This window comes from Pyrgilauda ruficollis, unplaced genomic scaffold (genome assembly GCF_017590135.1).
Source record: "Pyrgilauda ruficollis isolate IOZ18807 unplaced genomic scaffold, ASM1759013v1 scaffold9, whole genome shotgun sequence".
Lineage (NCBI taxonomy): Eukaryota > Metazoa > Chordata > Aves > Passeriformes > Passeridae > Pyrgilauda > Pyrgilauda ruficollis.
Window position 1 is genome coordinate 1,755,258 of NW_024531043.1, and position 13,927 is coordinate 1,769,184.

Consider the following 13,927-nt stretch of genomic DNA (forward strand, 5'->3'; position numbering starts at 1 on the left):
TCTGCACAGCTCCCGGTGCGCCGGGCAGGAGCGGGGCTGCTCCGCTCCCCTTCGCCGTGGGAAGTTCTGTAATTGAGCCGCCTGCTGCGCCCTGTGTTGTTTGCCTGCCTCTGGTGAGGCACGGGGGCTGGGTGACACCAGAGCTGCCGGGCATCCACGGGCTGAGCACCTTCGCCAGGCTCAGGACACCTCTCTCTGCTCCGGTGGGAGCTGCCTGCTGGGCTCGGAGCAGGCTGGGAGCGGCTGAACCTCACAGCCCTGCCCGAGAGCCCGCTGGGTTTATATAATATTATATATCTATAATTGTGTGTTTGTTGTTGCCATGGGAATGAGCACAATCGCAAAGGCTGGAGACTGATGTCGAGCCTGGGTCTGCTCTGGACCGCCTTGGGGGCAGATGAAGAGTCAGGAGGGGCAATGGGGTGAGGAGACCCTTTGTTCCCTGCCCCATGTGCAGCCCAGGGCCAGCTCCGGCAGCTGAGGCGCGGGGATGTCCCAGCAGCGCCTGGACGCGGGCTGGGAGCGCTGGGAGCTCCCGGAGGAATGGTGGTGTCTGCCCTGGGCACCGAGCAGGCACGGGCTGGCAGGAGAAGAGCGGGATTTTCTGCAGCATAACCTGCCTGGGGACAGGAATGTGGTGGCTGCAGCAGGGCTGGGCGGGGACTTGGGGACTTGGGGACCACTCAGCCCCTCCGTTGCCCCCCGGGGCAGGCAGAGCCCCCCGCTCGCCCGGGGCAGGCTGAGTCAGGCCCGCGGGGGGTGAAGCGGAGCTTCCAGCAACAAGTGGGGGCCGGGGGGTGTCTCTGAGCTCTTTAATTGGTGGGGGAGTTGGGGGGGTGGGCGATGCTCCCCCGGCAAGGGGAGGGAGGGGGGAGAAAAGCCACGCTGGAAATGAGGTTATATAAAAGATGTATGATTTGGAGAGCGAAGTGTCTCCTAATGAGGGCTGCACCGGCTCGCTCCACACCCATAAAAACCCTGGTTGGACGTCAAAGCGGATTCGTTTCGGTGATGCTGGGATAAAGGGGCGCAGCGAGGACTGGCTCCCCCCTGCCAGCCCAGCCGAGCCCAGCGCCGCGCCGGGCTCCGTCCCTGCCGAGCCGCCGGGAGGGATGCGGGGCCGGCCGCGGGGCCGGGGCCGGGCACGGCTCCTCTCCGCCGCACGGTAGGTGCCCCCAGCCCCGCACCGGGAGCCTCTTCTCGGGGAAACTTTACAGGGGCTGCGGTGCCGTGCGCCCCGTCGGAAGCACCGCCGCCTCTGGGCACCGGGGCCCCGCCGTGCCCGTGGCCGGGAGAAGGGGAGGCGGCGGCGGAACCCCAGCCCTGGCAGTGCCGGGCTCCGCGGAGCGGGGACACGCGTGGGGCGTGCCCGGAGAAAGCCGCTCTGCTGCTCCGGGTGGCCCCGCCGAGACGCGGCTCCCACACTCCCCCCACGCCCAGGACACGCTGTGGGTGTCCCCCCCTTCCCTCCGCACCCCGCAAAGTTCCTCCAGCGCCTCCGAGCCCGGCTCGCCCCGTGGCCCCGCGGAGGCGGCGGCGGGGAGCGGAGTGTGCCTCCCCCGCAGCCCGGAGCAGCGAGCTGCGACGGGGCACCGGGGGAGGGCACGCGGCGTGCCCGGCCGGGAGGGCAGGCGGGGGCAGCTGGACGGAGTGCGGGGGTGGCAGGCGGGCAGCGAGCCCGGGACAGGCGGCACTCTGCCCGGAGGCGATCGCTCCGGAGAGGGCAGGGAGCGGGAGCCGCCGTTTCCCGAAGTGGGGTCAGCGGGGGCGTCTTGGGGAGGGCAGGGGGGCAGTTCTGCAGAATGTCAGCCTGCCGAGGGAGGGCAGTTTTCCTTGGGGATGCCGTTTCCCAGGAGAAGGCGGTTTCGGGAGGCGGGCGGCATTGTCCGGGCTGCCGCGGCGGTGTCCCGGGTGGATGAGCTGGTCGCCAGAGCTGTCCCGGGTGCTGAACTCGGCGGAGCTCCCGAGCCTTCGCTCCCCGACGGGGAGGGCTTGGCATTGCGGGAAATGCCACCGAGCCCCGCGCTGGGGTGGGGAGTGGCCCATGCCAGGTCCTGCCCTCGCTGTTTGCCCTGTCCCTGGGATGTCCCAGCTGTCCCCAGGGTGTCCTCACTGTCCCCGGGCACTGCAGTGGAAGCAAGACCCCCATCCAGACCGGGATGGGGAGGAGACTCCCCAGTGCGGCTCCAGCCCTCGGGATGTCCTGTTGGGGGCTGGTTCCTGTCCTTTAGGGAGAGCGGGGGTTCAGCCCGGATCGTTCCCTTTCCCTCTGCCCACCAAGGACCTCGCAGGTCCCTCTGGACGAGCCGGGAATGCAGGCGGGAGTTGCTGCCGCAGGGATCGGAGGGGACGAGCCCTGCTTGCCCTGCTGCTGCCTCGGCTGGGCTCGCAGCCGAAAGCTTTTAGTTCTTACTGGCAAAGCAGAGGGGAAAAGAGCTCTTTGTGCGGGCACATCTGGAACATCTGGTGTGGGGGTGGGTGTGCGCTGCCCCCTGCAGCCGCGGGTCCCTGCCCCACTGGCCGAGCACCCACAGCCCAGGTGCAGACATTTTCTCCCGACGCTTCCAAGTTATGACTGTCGGGAGGAAATTCTGGCAGGCGACTTGACAAGGATCTGCCGAGTCCCCGAGGAGCGGATCCGCCTCTCGCCGAGATGGAGGGGAAGCGTCTCCTTCCTTCCTTCCTCCCTTGCCGGGGAGCAGGGGCTGTCTGGCACCGGGGACGGGGGAGATCGCAGGGACAGCTGCAGCAGTAGGGGGCTTGGCTGCTTCAAACATCAGCTCCTCTTCCTCACCCACATTCCCAAGTGCCAGCGGCTGTGGCAGACGGGAATCTACAGGGATGATCACACAGAAGCTGCAGGGAGGCTTTGGGAGCAGGGGGGAAATCACTCTCCCAGGGATTTCTACCTGCGCCTCTTGCTGGTTATCATTTTCTGCTCAAGGTCTCAGTGGGGAAGCCTTATTTCAAGAATTTAGGTTTGCATCAGCAATTTCCTCCTCCCTCTCTTTTCTCCCGGCTTGTATTTCCCAGAATATTTTCTTAAAGACGCCACAAACTCAGGCACAGACTCTGCAGTTTCAAATGTTTGCAAACAAACTCCGGGTGCGGAGTCTCTTCCCCCGCAGCCGTGGGCTTGGAGAGGGTATTTCCCTGCTCAGGTACCCGCCCTGGGAGAACCCTCACACCCCCTCTGGAGCCCAGGAAAGGGACAATTCCTCTTGCCCCTTGGATTCTTTGTATTCCCCCTGCCAGCACCACAACTGTGAGTGAGAGGCCATCTTAGGCAGAGGGGTTTGGGCTGAATCCTCCTCGGAATCCTCGCTTGGAATTAACATTCTGTGGCTGCTCACGGGGAGGGCTGGGTCCTCCCTCACCCTCAGGGGCCGTTTTGGCCCTGTCAGATTTTTTTCCCCCCTCCCTGCTTTGCTTGTGTATTTTGTCTTTTCCATTTCAGTGGTGTGTCTGTACAAAGGCTTAGGAAATCTGCCAGAATCCCTAAATCAGTGCCTGAAAACAACTATTTTTAGTAACTGATAAGTCACATGAGCTCAGCTCGCATAGATTAGCATTTACCTTTCCCGAGGAACGAGGATATTGTTTGATACTTGTTGATACCATCAATTTTCCCCTAAAGAAACCCAACCCCACTAACAAGGGGCCGGGTTGGAGAGGCGGCTCTGAGCAGAGCTCAGATGCCTTTGTTCTGCTCCCACTGCTCCGATCCTATCTCTGCGTTAAATCAAATCTATAGATGCAATCTGATCCTTCCAAAAATAAATGTATTGTGTCCCGAAGAGGCCTGGGAGCCACTGTCTGGCTGAGGCTGGATAAATCGTGCTCATTCCAAATGAGCCCTGATGGGCTGTGTGTGATAAGGGACCTGGGTTGTCACCATCCGTGTGGGATCTGGCTCAGCATGTGGCTGTGGGAAGCCCAGATGTCACCAGGGTGGTGGCTCTGCATGTGGAGCATGGCAACTCACAGGTTCTGTGTGTGTCCCTACAAAAATGGGGGCAATGATGCCAGGGAAATGCTTTCCATGGCTTCTCCTCTCCGTGACAATCCTGAAATGCTTAAGGAGATCCAGCAAAGCCCTTCTAGGGGAGCTTGTCTTAATCCCATTTTCCAGAGTTTCAGGCTTACGTCTCCAGACGTGCTGGAACGTGAGGCTCTTCCTTGCTTTCAGAGGCTGGGGAGCTCGGTGCCCTCCGAGCAGGGATTATCCTTCATCCCCAGTAGGCAGCAAGATGGAGCTGCCTTGCCACATCTGGGACCAGGGCTCCGAGCTGGCCCTGGGGTCACAGCCTGCCCCAAATGCCAGCAGTGAGGAGCAGGGGCTTGGGGAGCCAAAATCCTCTCCTCTGGCATGGGGAAAAACTGGTTTAGGATGGGGGCTGGGGCTGGTTTAGCTTCCATAGGGAAGAGAAAAACCCCTGGGATCAATGGGGTCCATTTCCATTCCTCTCCCACATGTACACCTGGGTTTTTTGCCACATCCACGTTCAGGGATGCTGGAGGGGTGAGGATGACGAGGCTGGTGCTGCTTCCAAGGAGCAGCCTCTCTCCCACCGGCAGCACCTTCAGCAAATCCAGGAGGCAGAAAACTCCACATCATCTCCCCCGCTGAGTCCTGCTGGAATTAGAGTCAGAGCCCTTGTAGGACAAGGAGCAGGTCCCAGGAGGCCCCTGGAGAACTTTGCTGCTGTTGTTGGTACTATGGCAACAAGTGCTAGTGCAAAGCACGGACAGAAACTCGGGGGAACAAATTATCCTCAATTTTCCCCTGGCACGTCCCTGAGGATGCCAAGAGCTCTGCCTTGGCTCCATGTGGCAGATTCATCCCTGGGGAAGGGAGGAATCCCAATCCTGCCCCTTCCCATGTTGGAGAGGGGTGGTGACAGTGCTCAGGAGATCCCAGAGCTATCTCAGGGGCAGAATTCCTGGGATCTGCCTGGGTGTTGGGGGCTTGTGCCACAAGGAGAACGATCTCCTCCCGAGGGTTTTAAACAGGGACATGAGTCACTCCTTAGAAAACCAGTACCAACAGGATTTATTGGGAGATTTAATGCCAGGCAAGAAGGATTTTGGGGTGACAGCAGCAAAGGAGGGGACGTGAGCGGCTGAAAAGGACCAGGAGTTTATTCCTGGATGGACTCGGAGCTCCATCCCTGACTTTATTGATGCTGGCTGGCAGCTTCTGAGCTATTACAGCTCCAGCCAACCTGCTGTGACTTTTAAATTTTCTTTTTCTTTTGTTTTTTCCTAAATGGAGCCCCAATTCCCCTCTCATGCTGCGATTGGACCGCCAGACCATCCATCAAGTGGCATTTTCTCATTTATTTCCTCCCTACCTATTTTGTCTTCTAGGACAAAGTGGCGGTGTGTTAACACCGCTCCAATTTGTCACACTGGAGTCACTGGTGTAATTCCAAGCCTCTCAGAAAATTGATGGTGGCGGAATTGAGGTTTTACAGATGGGCCAAGCCCTAATAAGAACATCAGTTTTAGATGGGGCGAGCGGCAGAATTGACGCTTTTATCTAAATTCTGTTGGAGCCACACACCGCAGGCGCCGGGGAAATATTGTAGGAAACAGCAAAAGAGGAATGGCAGGCGTGGTGCAGAAATCTGCTCAGTCCTGAACTCCAAATTACAACAAAACCCTGGTTCTGGCAGCTACAGAAAAAGGGGGGTTTTGTCAACACAGTTGTCTTGGCAACATTAAAATGCATTTCGTGCGTTCTGCTTGGGTTGTGCCGGGTGGGGTGAACGGGAAGGGGGGTGAGGGGCTCCAGTAAATTGCAGGAAAGTTTTGGGGTGGCTCTGCCTCCTCCAGCACTGTTGTTCCATGATCAGGAGTGGGCAGGACACTGGTATGAATGGGATGGGATAGGATCAGATCAGAAAAAATGGAATATTTGTGTTGGAAGGGAACTGCAATGATCGTTTTAACTGCCCAGACATTCCTGTGGCTGTTGTGCCAGCAGGACCTGGCTTTCCCTGGCCGCTCCATTCCCTGGAGAGGGGATGGACACCAAACCAAGTGCCAGGAGCTGGATAAATGTGCAGGTCCTGGGGCTTTGGGGCAGATTTGTGAGCAAACAGTTGTGGTTTGTTTTCCAGGAAACAACCCCTGATTAGAGGCAGATGAACCCTCTTGGGGTCTGGCCATGGATTTATTTCTACCAGAAACAAGGATTTATCTGATTAACTGCCCTTCCTGCAGGAACAGGAATGTTTTGGGTGCAGACAGGCACGGGGAGGTGAGGAGGTCTCCAGGGTGCAGCCCGTGGCATTCCATCTCTTTGGCAGTGTCCTTCCAGAGCCTGCTGGTGCCAGCTCGGGTCAGTGGGCACTGACTGGCACCAGGGCATTGTACAGATGACAAAGTGCCCCATTCTGGTCACTCCTGGTGGAAATCATGTTTATTGGGGGCAAAGGCAAGGTCCCAGCCCAGCTGGAATAACGATTCCCAACCCAAGAATGGTTGGGAATTGAGCTGGGAATGGGAAGGGAGAAGCAGAGCCATCATTTGGGTTTGGAGGGAAAGGGTGTCACCCTTCCTGGGTGGATTTTGGGAAGGCTGAGGGGAGGTGGGTGGTTAGAGCTGGAGGTGATGCCTGGAACAGAGGTTAGACAGAGCTAAAAGAATGAAGTAGGTATTCATTAAAGGCCTTCAAAGGACACACCTTGGGCAGTGCAAAAGTCTCACAGAGGCTACACCGAAGGTGGACAATGGTCATGAGTTTCTCAGACTGATTTAAGTTTGGTCTATTTGCATATCAGAAGTTAATTGTCCAATTAAGCTTCAGGTAATGAAGTCACATTCCCCCGGTTTCCTCCACTCCCCGATTCTCTTTTGTTTAAACTTTTCAGGGCCCGAGGCTGTGTTGGTGACCTTGGCTCTCAGGCCTGGAAGGATTGTTCAGTCTGCCCAAAATGTGAAGAGAGCTAACTAACACTCTATATCAGTTCAGAGTTATACACAAATAGGCTTCAGGATCTGAAAAATGTAAAAGCTAAAACTTAAGGCGTTGTGGGAACATTATCTGAGGATTAAAAGGCCGTGGACAAGGATACCCTGGGCAGGGATGGAGCGTGGAACTGCTGGCACCAGTGAGCTGCCTGCCAGGGAGTCATTTGAACATTTCCCTTTCAGAGGCACAGCCGTGCAGGTTTACAGGAACTGTGCATATGTTGCATCCCAGCGCTCCTCATCCGATCCACCGATGCTCCGTGGGTCGTAAAAATTAAACGGGCATAAATCCATCAGCGCCAGGGCTCTTCCTCGAGCTATAAATCCCACGAAAGCTAATTAAAGAGGACAATGGTGCCCATTTAAAGCTGGCACAGGGATGCAGGAGCCATTATCACCGGGAGAACAGGGCTCCAAATGGATTTGTGAGGCCGAGGAGCTGGCGTTGAGCACGGCCCAGCCCGGCACAGCCGGCAGCTCTGCCTGGCACAGAGGGGAGATTGTGTTAAAGCCCTCAGGATTGATTTCTCCTCCGCTTTGCCTTGGAAATCAAATCATCCTATTAAGGTTTGTGCAGGAGTTTGTTCTTGGAATGTTATCTGGCAGCCCAGGGAGCTTCTCCTGGGCTTGGTTGGTTGAGCCTTGGTCACTGCCGGAGGGGAGCAGGCTCTGCTGCTCTTCCCTGAAAGCCTCCAAAGGAGGGCTGTTCCCAGGGATTGGTGTTGGGATCAGGGTTAAGGCTTGTCTGGGGTGCTGCCCCTCTGCAGGGCTTGTTGCTCTCCTGAGGTTTGAGTCAGGTTTATGCTTTGGGAAGGGCAGGGAAACCGAGGCAGGAGTGGGGTGGCACCATCCGTGGAGATTTATTCCAGCAGGGTTTATTCCCAACAGGGAGCTGAGCCTGGCTTTGCTGATGGATTTTTCATCTCCTGGCTGGTTTTTGGGGTGAAATAAGTGTTCCTACCCTGGTGAAACCCCATCCTGCTCTCACTGTTTTAAGGAGTTAGACCTGACACCCGCAGTAGCTTTTAAATGTCTGACCTGGCTCTGGGGTCCATAAATCAGAGTCCTCATGGTGCTGGGAGGGAGAGCTGGGAATCTGTGGGCTCACAGAGCTCAGCACAGCTCAGCCACCCACAGGGTTGAGCTGCTTGGGTTCCATCTGAAGCATGTCCCCTCTGGAATCCGACCTGGGACACCCTGGAGTGGGACAGGAGAGCTCTGACCCTCCTGGAGGAGTTTTCCAAGCCCTCCTGGTGTCTCCCTTCTCCCTGAACTTCTCCCTCTCCCTCCTCTCTCCAGTCTCAGTTTGTGCAAAGCTTTCCAGCTAGAAAATAATCGGACTCAAGGATCTTTAGGATTATTTTCCAATGTAAATGATGCCATGACTCTGTGAAAATCCTTATCCAGTTATTCCCTAAAGGAGCAGGAGGCTGAGGGGTTTAAAGCCTGTCTGTCTTCCCTCTCCTTGCCTGTTCCTCTCTTTTCTGGCTCTTTTCTAACCTTCCTGATTCTGAGGAGCAGCAGAAATAAAGGACAAATCTCTGGTCTCTCTTGGTGTTGAGGTACCACTTAAAATCTACTTTTTTCTTCTCATCCCTTTTTAAGGTGCTGAGGTGTCAGTGGGTTTGGGGGCAGGCAACAATGAGCACATAGAAATGCCAGTGTTCCATGGGATTGCAGGCTGGGGCTGAACACACACGAGAAATGACAACCTTTTCCATGGAAATAGCTGCAAATTTTCCTGCTGGGAGAAGAGTGAGGGATTAAACACCGGGGCTCCTCAGCTCTTTCCAGCGAGCTCAGCAAGTCCTGCTGTAAGGTCGAGCAGGGCTGAAGGACATCCACGGTGCCCTCCAGCTGTGCAACATCTGCCCGTGTGAGCGGCTGGGCGCCCTGGCAGTGACAGGGACCCGTGCCAGGCGGTGCCAAGGTGGCTCTGCCCGCCGAGACGGGCACGATGCGCACACAGAGCTCGCCCAGGGTGAGCACTGTGGGTGAGGAGCAGGGCTGGCCCTGGCAGGGAGCTGCTGCTCCCGTGGCACTTCGGCTGCTCCCAAAGCCACCTTTGTCCCCACGAGGCCTCATCCCACGAGGATGAGCTTGGTGTGACTCAGCGCCCTGCCTGGACGGTGGCGGTCACCTTGTGGGGGAGCAGGTCAGGAAATCAGAGTCCGGCAGGGAGAAGGAAGCGGCTCCTGTGAATGCCAAAGAGCATGGGGAAGGGGGAAACTCGGCTGGGAAAGTAGGGTCGGATGGGGAAGGGATGGAGGAGTAGGAGGGAAGGAAAGGGACAGGACCTGTCAGGGAGAAGCGAATTCCTGCTTTCCTCCATCCTCGCCGAAACTGGAACCTTCCCTGTCCTGCTCTGCTGCCCTAGCCCCATGAGGTAGCACAGTCCATCCCGGGGTCCTGATCCAGTGTCATTTGCAATTAGGGTGCTAATTAGCTCTTGAGGATATGACCCAGTGGTATTTAACCCTTTGCAAGCTGCTGCTGCTGCTGCTCTGCAGGGCCGAGTCACAGCAGGGGAAGGGCCACAGGGGTTAAACCCATTGGTTTGGGTTATGGATCTCAAATTGTTTTATCCTTAATTCGCTGGTAAAAAGCCCAGCCTGGGGTCAGCAGCGTTCCTCACATGAGGATTAACGTGCCCAAGTGGCGCTGGGGTCCCTGCCCTGCCCCTCAGATCCCTGTTTGTCCCATCTGGGGCATGGAGGGAGCTCCCGGCAGAGGGGGCTGGAGGTGCCAATGCTGCCCTGAGCATGGGGAGAGAGAAGATTGCTTTCCTTGCCACGGCAGCGCCTCCAGCAGAGCATGTGCCCTCTGTTCTCTGCTCAAAACGCCGCTTTTAAAAAAGAAAAGAAGGTGCTGGCTCGATGCAAAGTGTCAGGGCACAGTCCTGGAGAGAAACGTTCCCTAGAGCATCTGAGAAGTGCTCGGGAAGCGCGGGGAGGCTTTGGGAGCAGAAGTGACAGAAGCCAAGCGTGGCTTATAAGAACAAGGGTCCCATCAGGAGCCAATGGGCTGTGACTGCCCGAGCCCTGCGAGGGCTGCTCCAGGGCGCCCATCTTCACGGGGGAGGCTCCCCGAGGACGGGGTGAACTCCGAGGTGCTCTCCCGGCGATGGTTTCCCTCCGCTGGAGCAGTTGGTGCGGGAGCGGGGCTGGGCTCGGGGGAGGGCGAGCGTCGCCTCCTTGTCCCCGTGCCAGGCTGGAAATATGGGGAGAGGAGGAGCTGAGCGCTGATCCCTGCAGCCAGCCTTAAAAGCAGTTGCCTTTGGAAGTGTTTTCCTAACTCGGGGGAAGGGGAGCTGAGCGGCCTCTTCTGTTCCCTGGCTGCTGCTTCTGGAGCCACCTGGGAGCGACGGCACCTCCGGAACAGGTTCCCTCCCGGGCAGGGCTGCTCGGCCCCTGGCTGCTTCTCACCCAGCAGGTTGTGGGGTGCTCTGGAGAACACACGGAGAGGGGATCCCGAGCCGGCAGGAGCCACGGCCGAGCCCCCTGGGTGGGCAGAGCGGGCAGTGCCATGCCGGGCTGCCCAGCGCTGCCCTGCCCTGCCCAGCGGCCCTGCCAGGGCTCCCCGCTCCCCCCGCGCCCCCGCCGAACAGATGGTGCCGATTTTCGCAGGGGGAGGTGGAGGAAACAAAGCCCGGAGCGCTGCGAGGCTGCAGCCTGGCTCCCAAACGCAGCCCGGGCGGGGGGGTGACATCTGTGGGGACGGGGTGCCCCCGGCGTGCCCAGCCCCGTGCTCAGCAGGCACTTGCGCCTGCCCTGCCTCACTTATCTCCCTCCTTTGTTGGTTTTTCCCCTCCTTTCCAGATAAAGAAGCCCGCGCACCGTCGGCGGGGATGCCGGTGAAGCGAGCGGGCTGCCTCCGCCTCTCTGCCCGGCGCGGGACCAGCGGCTGACTGGAAGCTGGAATGTTTCCCACTCCAGGCGATGCCCAACCCTGCCCGCCCTGCTCCTAGCCTGCCTTCCCAGGGGTGACATTCCCGGTTTTCTGCTGTTCGGAGAGCAGTGCCACCGAGCATGCCGCAGGAAGCCCCTCGGCAGCCAAAGCCCAGGGGAGTTTTCCAGTGAGTCCAGCTCCTCGAAAGCCAGAGTTGCCCTTTCCCACCCCGGCGTTGGGAAGCGCCTCCGACAGCGAATTCCCCTGCGCCCAGCGGGTGTTGAGGTCCTGGAGAGCGGGCTGGAGGAGAGGGCTGCCATGGAAGAGAATGTGTTCAGCGTGCAGCAGATCCAGCCCAACGTCATCTCGGTGAGGCTCTTCAAGCGCAAGGTGGGCGGCCTCGGCTTCCTGGTGAAGGAGCGCGTCAGCAAACCGCCCGTCATCATCTCGGACCTGATCCGGGGCGGGGCTGCCGAGCAGAGTGGCCTCATCCAGGCTGGGGACATCATTTTAGCCGTCAATGGCAGGCCCCTGGTGGACATGAGCTATGAGACGGCGCTGGAGATCCTGAGAAGCATCGCCTCCGAGACCTACGTGGTCCTCATCCTGCGCGGCCCTGAGGGCTTCACCACTCACCTGGAGACCACTTTTGCGGGCGACGGGACGCCCAAAACCGTCCGTGTCACCAGACCCCTCTGCCCGGCTCCCAGGGCGGTTGACTTGTCCAACCCAAGTGTTCCCAGCAAAGAGCAGCCGCTGCCAGCAGCCATGGGATCGCTGTGGGCCAGGGAAACGGGGAAGGAGGTGGAGCCCGTGGTCCACGTTAACGGCGTCGTTCCCGGCAGCAAAGGGCCGGATGCCGGCAAGGCCAGGGACGGGGCTTGTGGTCACTCCTGTCTCAACGGCGGTGTGGAAGACAACGAGCTGCTCAAAGAAATCGAGCCCGTCCTGGACCTGCTGAAGAGCAGCAGTAAGGACAGCGATGGAAATGCGCCCTCCAAGGTAGAGACACGGGATATAGAAGTCCAGGTGGACTGGTAGGTCCCTAAATACATTTTTTACCTTTGGTGGAACGTGCTGGTTTTGGCTCCCCGAGGTGTCGGTGAGCGCCTCTCCACAGCTGGCTGCTGCCTGGCACGGCAGGGTGGAGATGGAGGGGAAGGGATGTGAAAAAGGGGGAAGTGGTCGGTGAGGGGAAGATGAAAAATTGGGAGAAGATTGTGGAAGAAAGATGTAAGCACGGGAAATTGGGGAGATCAGGAATAATGTCATGGACAGCTGAACTGTGTGATGTGGTGGATCACGGGCTGGGCTGGGCTAAATCTCTGCTCCATGTTCTCAATTCCATTTGTTTAAAGTTGAAGCAATATCCCGTGCCTCAGTTTCTCCACATGCCAAATAAGGTCCAGGGTATTCCTGTCCTTGTGGTCCTGCTTTAGAGCTCTCCAGTTGAAATCTGCTTTAACTTTAATGGGAGAGGAAGGTTGGACCAGCAGGCACGGTGCTTCCCAGGAGAAATGAGCTTCCAAACCTTTTGGGAGAGGGAAGCAGAGCCCCAGTCCAGCTCCATCTGAAGCCAAGACTGGGCGAGGGCAGTGGGACCAGCTTGGTGGGAAGGGGGGAGATGTTCTCTATCGAGAGCTCAGGATGGCCAGTCCTTGTGGCAATGCCAGGATGAATCTGCCCCTGTTCCTCCTGGAGCCAGATCGCTATTTCAGGACCTGTGTGCATGGGTAGGGATGTGAACAACGCTTGCCCCGTGTCCTGTTGAGGAGGGAGAAGTGGCACAGCCCCCGAATTTCCTCAGCGTTTCCCTGAGCTGCAGCGCAGCGCTCCGGAGCCAGGGCAGCTCCCCGGGGCCCCTCCTGCTTTCCAAAGCTCTTGTTTGTAGCTGGGTTTTTCAGTCCCAATTCCCTCTCCTCCTGACCGTTCATTAACACTGTTGGGTTGTCTTTTCCTGTTGCTTTTCCCCAAGTCCCCAGACACGTTTTAGCAGTGTCAAGTGCTGCAGCAGGTTGTGGCTGCCCTTGCTTATTGACTGGCTGGAAAAGCCCCGAGGGTTTGCTGGAGCTGCAGATCTGTGGCTCGGCCGCGGAAAGATCTGTAATTCCAAGTTCTCTGTAATTTCAGGTTCTCTTGCTATAGACAATTCTTAGGGAAAGGAAAACATTGTGTTCATTTTTCTTTATCAGTAACAAGAGGGGAGAGCCACAGCAGGGTCCCCCCACGGGCTCCCAGCCAAGGCTGAGCTCCCGCTTGCTCCCATCCCAGTCCCACCCACTCCCTCTGTGTTTTCCACCTTCCTTGTTTTATTTTCAGTTGTTTTCATGTCGTTCTTCTTCTCCCAATTTATTCCTGTTTCCTGTGGAGGACACGGTACTCAAAGCTTGTTAGGGTGCTCACACTGAGTCAGAGGGAAAAAATATCTGCTGGGCTCGGTGCCGGTGTCTGGGTGTCCTTCCTGCCACCCCCTCCCCACCACAGCTACTCTCCAGGTCTTCACTTTTTGAACAAGAATTGTTCAACAATTGTTCAATTGAATTGTTGGGATTTGGAAAATTGGGAAATATGCTGTGCAATGGGAAGTGATTTAACCCCCTGAGCTCAGGATGCTCTCCAAAAACCTGTCTGGACTGTGCATGATTTAATCCCATCCTGGAAAAGCCTAGTTTAAGACTTGAGACATTGAAAAGGTCAGCACTGGATACAAAATGTGCAGGAGGGCTTCAAAATCCCCTCTGGTTTAGCTCTGGGGGTCGCAGCCCAGCGAAGCCCCCAGAGGACCAAATCCCAAACATTGGGATTGAACAGGGGCAGCCTCACCCTTCAAACCATGTCCCCCATCCCAGCAGCTGCAGGACCTCCAAGGAAATTCTGCTCCAGCCATGGGGAGGGATGAAAAATGTGATTCTACTCTGAGGAGTCTCTTTTATTCAGAGATTAAACAGAAATGTTTTGATTTCACTATGATTTTATTTAAACTGAAGGATCTTGAAGCAGCAAAGGGGGGACTTCACCAAAATCTCAATTTTTTTGTTTTCAGTATCCTAATATTAATAAT

The 13,927-nt window shown here is 57.4% G+C and overlaps 1 protein-coding gene across 2 annotated transcripts in view; it reads left to right on the forward strand.

Annotated features, from left to right (window-relative positions):
* Positions 1-13,927, forward strand: part of NOS1 (nitric oxide synthase 1) — a 76,062-nt gene that overhangs the window by 17,501 nt on the left and 44,634 nt on the right. For both annotated transcript variants that reach the window (XM_041488672.1, XM_041488673.1), the window contains exon 2: positions 10,797-11,903. In XM_041488672.1, coding sequence (XP_041344606.1) covers positions 11,185-11,903 — 719 coding nt within the window. In that variant the 5' untranslated portion in view covers positions 10,797-11,184. The remainder of the gene's footprint in view (positions 1-10,796; positions 11,904-13,927) is intronic.